The 6,202-nt window shown below is 54.8% G+C and overlaps 1 protein-coding gene across 1 annotated transcript; it reads right to left on the bottom strand.

Moving 5' to 3' along the window:
* Nucleotides 1–591: 591 nt before the first annotated feature.
* Nucleotides 592–3,251, bottom strand: LOC119104330 (SH2 domain-containing protein 4B-like). Its single transcript, XM_037228062.1, has 4 exons — nucleotides 2,804–3,251; nucleotides 1,608–1,759; nucleotides 772–970; nucleotides 592–634 (listed from the first exon to the last, which is right to left on the bottom strand). The coding sequence occupies exons 1-4, from the start codon at nucleotides 2,905–2,907 to the stop codon at nucleotides 592–594; spliced, it is 498 nt and encodes a 165-aa protein (XP_037083957.1). The 5' UTR covers nucleotides 2,908–3,251.
* Between the last annotated feature and the right edge of the window lie 2,951 nt (nucleotides 3,252–6,202).

Below are 6,202 nucleotides of genomic sequence, written 5' to 3'. Positions count from 1 at the left end.
TTTGACCCTACCTTCGCATTTTGCGGAGCATGTTAAATCTTTTGTTTTTTTAAAACCCTACGCCATGCATTTTCGTGGAACCTCGTGACTGCTGCCTTTCCTGTACATGACCGTGCCAGCCGCATTAAAGGCATCTCGCCTCAATCCGCGACCAGTGACACTTCCTGGAGACATGGAATATTTCCATGGCATTCCTTACCGCTGTTTGACACCGTCGCTTACACAATATCTCCTGCGATGAGGCTCCTCCCGGTTTAATCCTCCTGTGACAATCCTCCTGTGATATCTCCTCCCGGTTTAATTGTTGTTCCGTCATATTCGGTCAGCACGGTTTCAGTACACGAACTCAGAATGCGACGAAAACGAAAAGACTGGCTTTGGCGGATCAGAGACAATAAGGCATGCCGCTCCTGTTCCACACCTGGACAGACTGTCGTCTATCCATGCGTGGTGGCATCCGTCACTGGATATATGCGAGGATATACCGCACGCAACCAGAGCTCTATCTGTGCGCAACCATTTAAAAACATGCGACCGCATATGCCACAGGAATTGCACACGCATTTTTGGAAACTGAAGCGTAACAGGACACTACATGCAGGCCATGTTGTCTACCGTCGAGTCGGGCGTCCGCCTGGGGTAAGGGAGAAGCGGAGTAGAGGGTTAAAGGGGAGGGGGAAAGGGGCAGAGGGATAGATGGAATAGAGGGGGAGGGCGTAGAGCGGTAGAGATGAGTGGAGAGTGTGGAGGGGTGTACCATCTCTCACTCACCGAGCGTTCCTAAAACATCTATCCGGGTTTCCGTAGAAGCGGTAGCCGACGTCGGCAGCCTCCACCAGGAAGTGCTTGCACCGCTGTTGGGCCCGGTACGAGAGCGTGTACCCCCAGATCCGCAGCGAGCACCGCACCAGGTAGGCGCCCGGCGGGCAGGGCAGCAGGCGCTGCTCGGCCTCGCCCCGGCCCACCAGACCTGGCCGCCGGGCAACGCCAGGTCACGCGGCGCCCGGGGACGCGGAGCCCGAGGGACACAAGGAGAGCACCGCAGGCAGCGTGGCGCCTTCAGGTGCAGACAGCACACACCGGGCACACGCAGGCGCGCGAAGGCGAATCTATGACTCATCTATGTTAAATCATCTCACTTATTGCACAATCGCAGTTTTTTACCTTACGACGGCTGAAACATCATGTTATGTGAAAAAAGGCCTCAGATCTTGCTGTTCGGCACTATGAATATGTGTCTATATATATATATATATATATTATATATATATATATATATATATATATATATATATATATGCATGATGTTAACGACCTTCAATATACTACGAGATTCTGGTTATACGGCTTGTAGTGCTGAGAACCGATTACATTGACAATATAATCGACAAGATATTGACAACTGACGATGAAACCATCAATTTAGCACTACAAAGTCGTTTACCCAGCACCACTTGGCATAATGACGGTCATGAACTCTTCACATCGCATCACAACTTTCACATCAGAACTTTGAATCAGTAAAGCTAAAACATCATTTTCCAACAGCAGCGGACCTCCCACGAGCCATGGCTTCAGCGCTCCCCACCCGTGGAGCCAGGACTTACCGTGGAACCAGGGCGCGGCGCGGCCGGTGAGGGCGTCGACGCCGACGCCGCGCGGCAGCTGGTGCTGCTGGTACCAGCGCACCACCTCCGCCCGGCTCAGCGGCCGCCGCGCAGCGTCGCTCGCCACCGAACTCAGCTCGTCGTCCAGCACGCTGCGGCAGCGACAGGCGGGCCGACGGGTGACGGGTCACGTGCGCTGGTAAGTGTACGGAGTGGTGGAGTGGTGGGAGTGGTGGGAGTGGTGGGTGTGGGGAGTGGTGGGAGCGGTGGGAGTGGTGGAAGTGGTGGAGTTTGTGGAAGTGGTGGAATTGGTGGGAGCGGTTGGAGTTGTTTGAGTTCTTGGAGTTTTTGGAGTTGTTGGAGTAGTTGGAGTGGTGGGAGTGGTTGGAGTGGTGGAAATAGTGGGAATGGTTGGCATGGTGGAAGTGGTGGGAGTGGTTGGTATGGTGGAACGGTATGCATGGTGCGAATGGTTGGAGTGGTTGGAGCGGTGAAATTGGTGAAGTGGTGGAGTGGTGAGCTGGTGGGGTGTTGAGAGGGGCGGATCTACCCTGGAGTTTTTTTTTGGGGGGGGGGGGCAACCGTTCGTCGCCAGCTGGCTGGTGCGGGATCCAAGGTCCAGCATGCGTTTTGTATATTCAAATCGCTGCCAACTTTTCTTCATAAACTTTTTTCCGAAACGGAAATAACTGTTTCATACCGCACCATCAAAGGATAGAACGGACGGTGAATAGACGAAACATTTATGAACTTCTGGGAAGGTTCTGGGGGGCCAAAACATACTCTCAGAGTTTTTTTGGGGGGCCATGACCCCGTGACTCCCCTCCCCCCCCCCCCAGGATTTGCCTATGAGTGTTGAGAGAAGTGGAAGTGGTGGGAGTGGTTGGAGTTTGGGGCGGCAAATGCAGCTGTATGTCTTCATGCGGCCCTACGGTTAGGACCACTTTACACACATTTTTCCAGTTGCAACTAGTCCACAAGAGCAACACATTTACGAGGAAGGCAGGCGGTTTTAGTGTTCTAGCATGCCCTATGCTAATGAAACAGAGGTTAAAGGTGCTTTTGCCGAGATGTTTACTCAGAATCGAATAACGATCGTGTTTTCGTTACAAAAGCTTCTCATCTTCGGCATGTGGCCACAGTTACTCCAGGACCACATGCTGAGGCTTCCTCTACGGCGCCGTGCTCACGCTCACCTCGATACTTCGCTGCTGGTGTCGAACAGCTGGTTCCAGTCGACGCTGACCACGGAGCCACTGGGCGACAATGGCGCCGCCCAGCGTCCACCTGGTGCTGCCATCTGCGGCGTGATCGTCGAAGCTTGCGACGCCGTCGGCGACAGGCTGTCATCACGCCACTGTTTCGCAAACCTGTCTTCGGGCGGCGTCCACGGCTGCTGGCCCGCCGGCAGAGTGCTGCTATGTCTCGGGTACGAGCTCAGCGTGGGACGGCGACCAAAGCCGGAGCCTCCGCGTGTTTCGGCGAGCGTGTTCGATCGCTTCACCTGACCGCCCGTTACAGAGCCGGCAGACCACGGGAACTCCAGCGCAGCCGCCGGCGGGCCGCTGGGCGCCGTCTCCGCCTGCTGCCAGGCCGGCTGGCCGTACCAGCGCTCCTGCTGCTGCTGCTGTTGCTGTTGCTGTTGTTGTTGTTGTTGTTGTTGCTGTTGCTGTTGTTGTTGCTGTTGCTGCTGCTGCTGCTGCTGTTGCTGCTGCTGCTGCTGCTGCTGCTGCTGGGTCTCCCTCCATGAAAGCCGCGCCGACGCCGGCCGGCCACCGTCGGCGCGTGGCTCCACCGCACCGGACCATCGGACCCCATCGGCCGCTGGCGGTGACGACAGCCGGTGGGAGGCGCTTGATGCCGGCCTCCCGGGCGCCGTGCGGTCCCGCGCGCCCGCGCCAGCCGGCGACGGCTGCAACTGCCGGGCGGTCGTGTGTGATCGTCATCGGCCAAATGATCAACGAAGTAAATGATCGTCAAAACTGACATCTGTCGCTGCACATGTTCGCTGATTTCGCGAGCGAGAAACGTTGCGTTGAGTTGTGAGCTCTCGCTGGCAGACACGCTCTGTATTTGGCAGGGGATCGGCTGAGGTTGGTTTGCTCGCAGATATCACAACTAATGTGAACCGAAAACACAGCATGACCTCCCCCCTGTGCTCGGTTGTACGTTATTACGGGATTTGAAAACAGTTAATACTGTCTGCTATAGATGACTCATCACGTTAAGTCAAAGGAGGCCACGTCGCATTTCCAATGCAGTTTTCTTCTATCAGTTCGCAGTTAAGCTGGCTCAAGTGAAAGCACAACTTTCTTCCAGGAAGTAGGTGTCAAAGTGATGCTTCTAAAGCCATTACACTTCTCTCAGTGGCAATGACCTCGGACGGCAGCGCTCTCGCAAACCGCACGCAGGGCGGGATTATCGGCACCGTTTACACCACCCGTCAGTATTTCTTCAGACGGCTTTGAAGATCTGACCTGACATGGTCTTGACCTTGAAATGCCCCTACATCAGTAATCTCAGTTCATATGGCAATCCTGTGCGTTAATCCAGGCGTGCCCTGCCCTCACCTTGACACCAAATGTTCTTGCAAAAGACGACGAACGCTAATAACGCTCACGATATAATCACATGTTTTCACGCAGCCATGCGGGTCGCCATTACGCAGTCGACGTTCAAGTGAGACCTCTTGAGCCCTCCTCAGAGGCTGTGACCCGCCTCCTCGTCCCCAGCGCGCCGGGAGCGCTACCGTCCAAAGGTAAAACCCCATGTGTTCATTTGTGACCATTTTGCGTTTATTGTTTCATCTGATTCTTCTACTCGTTCGGATTTCGGTTATTTAAGCAATCAGTTGTTTCCACAAACTTTTAGCCGTCTCTTTTAGCTAAACATTTGCGAAAATCTTAACTATTGGTCTCAATATCCGAATGTAGCATAAGAAGATGAATCAGATGACATAAAAAACGCAAAGTGACCAGAAATGAACATATGTGGTTTTACCTTTGGACGGCAGAGTGCCGCCGCGGTACGGGCCGCCGGCGCGGGCGGAGCTACGCACCCTGCCCGTGATGGTAAGGAGCTACGCACCCTGTCCGTGATGTAGCGGTGTTTCTGCAGGCTCTCATGGCCGATACGGCTGATCTGGCTGCCCACCTCGTCCGCGTCGGGCTCCTCCGATTCTGGAGAATCGTGACACGGAATGAGCAGGGGATTATCAGGGAATTGGTGTTCAGAACTGGCGGCAAGGCGAGCACTGTCCTCACGAACTCTAATATTTTTTTGAGGTCAGCTGGACGACGCCGTCACGGTGAGCCCCCGAAGAAAATGTAGGGGGCCCGTTTTTAGTTGTCTGAAACAGCACAGGGTTAATGTACGGGGCCGACACACTGGTTGCCCCCAGCCCTCACACGCGCGCACGCACGCACGAACGCACGCACTAACGCAAGCACGCACACACGCACGTACATATTCCACCGCTGTCCCCTGGACGATACCAACCATTCACAAACTAATATTTAAGAGAAAACACGATAGAACGACATTTGAACAGTGATACATCACATGACGCTGACAGTAGTGTAAGCAGACACATCGGGATAAAACAATATCTTCAACACGCATAACACACAATCCGCACGTTTAATGTTTCCCAGAACTGCGTAGATTTAGGGGAACGACGAGAACAACGACCACCAGTCAGAACCCATAAGGAAACGGAAATCAGATCAGACCCCAACAACCCACCCATCCAAGACGGCAAAAGCTCATCCACAGTGGCGCGTGCTGGCCGGCGATGCCGGTACGGGGAGAGGGCGCAGCGGGGTGGTGTATCTACCACGCCTACCCTCTTCTCAAACAGCACGTGGTCGGGTCGACCTGGACCGTGTTCGCCATTGGCAACGTATCTACGTGAGTTGCTACATATGATGTCACAAGTGTCTTCGTCATATATCAGTGACTTTATTCCGAGTCGCAGGAGCTGTTGTGATGCACTTACACATGACATCACAGGTGACAGCTTGTGGACTTCGTTTGGTAATGGGGACCGCGGCCCTGACGAACTGCCCGACACGTGTCCCACGGGAGAGGGGGGATGTGGGGTGCGTTAGTGTCACGTGCTGTCTGTGCGGTCGCTCCGGGTGGCCCGCCGCACCGCATTCTCACACAAGTCCCGCAGCGTGCGGCGCTCACCATGGTAACCGATCCGTCTTCCGTTGGTGCGTGGACTGGTGCTGGCGACGGAGGCGGCCCGAATGCCGCGCGCGCCCTGGTGCCGGTCGCCGTCACCGGGCTGGCCCTCCCACAGGGCGATTTGGCGGGAAAGCACGTCCTGCTCAAACAAAACTGGCTGAAGGTTTCTACATGGCTATGATCTGTACGGTCTGCATGGTTTCTCCATGGTCAGCCGAGCATGGCTACGCTTATGTTAAGTGGAGCGGACATTATAACAACGTACAAAAAGGAGAACACTTATCATGAGCCTTCGTGTGGGCAAACGTAGCGACCACACTCCAAGACCAGGTTCGTTTTCGACCTATCTCACGTAAGCAGCTCAGAGGCAGGTTAAGCGATCAGATGCCCGCCGCTTTAGCCGG

Source organism: Pollicipes pollicipes, unplaced genomic scaffold, assembly GCF_011947565.3.
Source record: "Pollicipes pollicipes isolate AB1234 unplaced genomic scaffold, Ppol_2.1 Scaffold_1600;HRSCAF=1878_pilon_pilon_pilon, whole genome shotgun sequence".
Lineage (NCBI taxonomy): Eukaryota > Metazoa > Arthropoda > Thecostraca > Pollicipedomorpha > Pollicipedidae > Pollicipes > Pollicipes pollicipes.
Note: the sequence above shows the minus strand (reverse complement) of the source record. Positions and strands in the feature narration are given on the sequence as shown.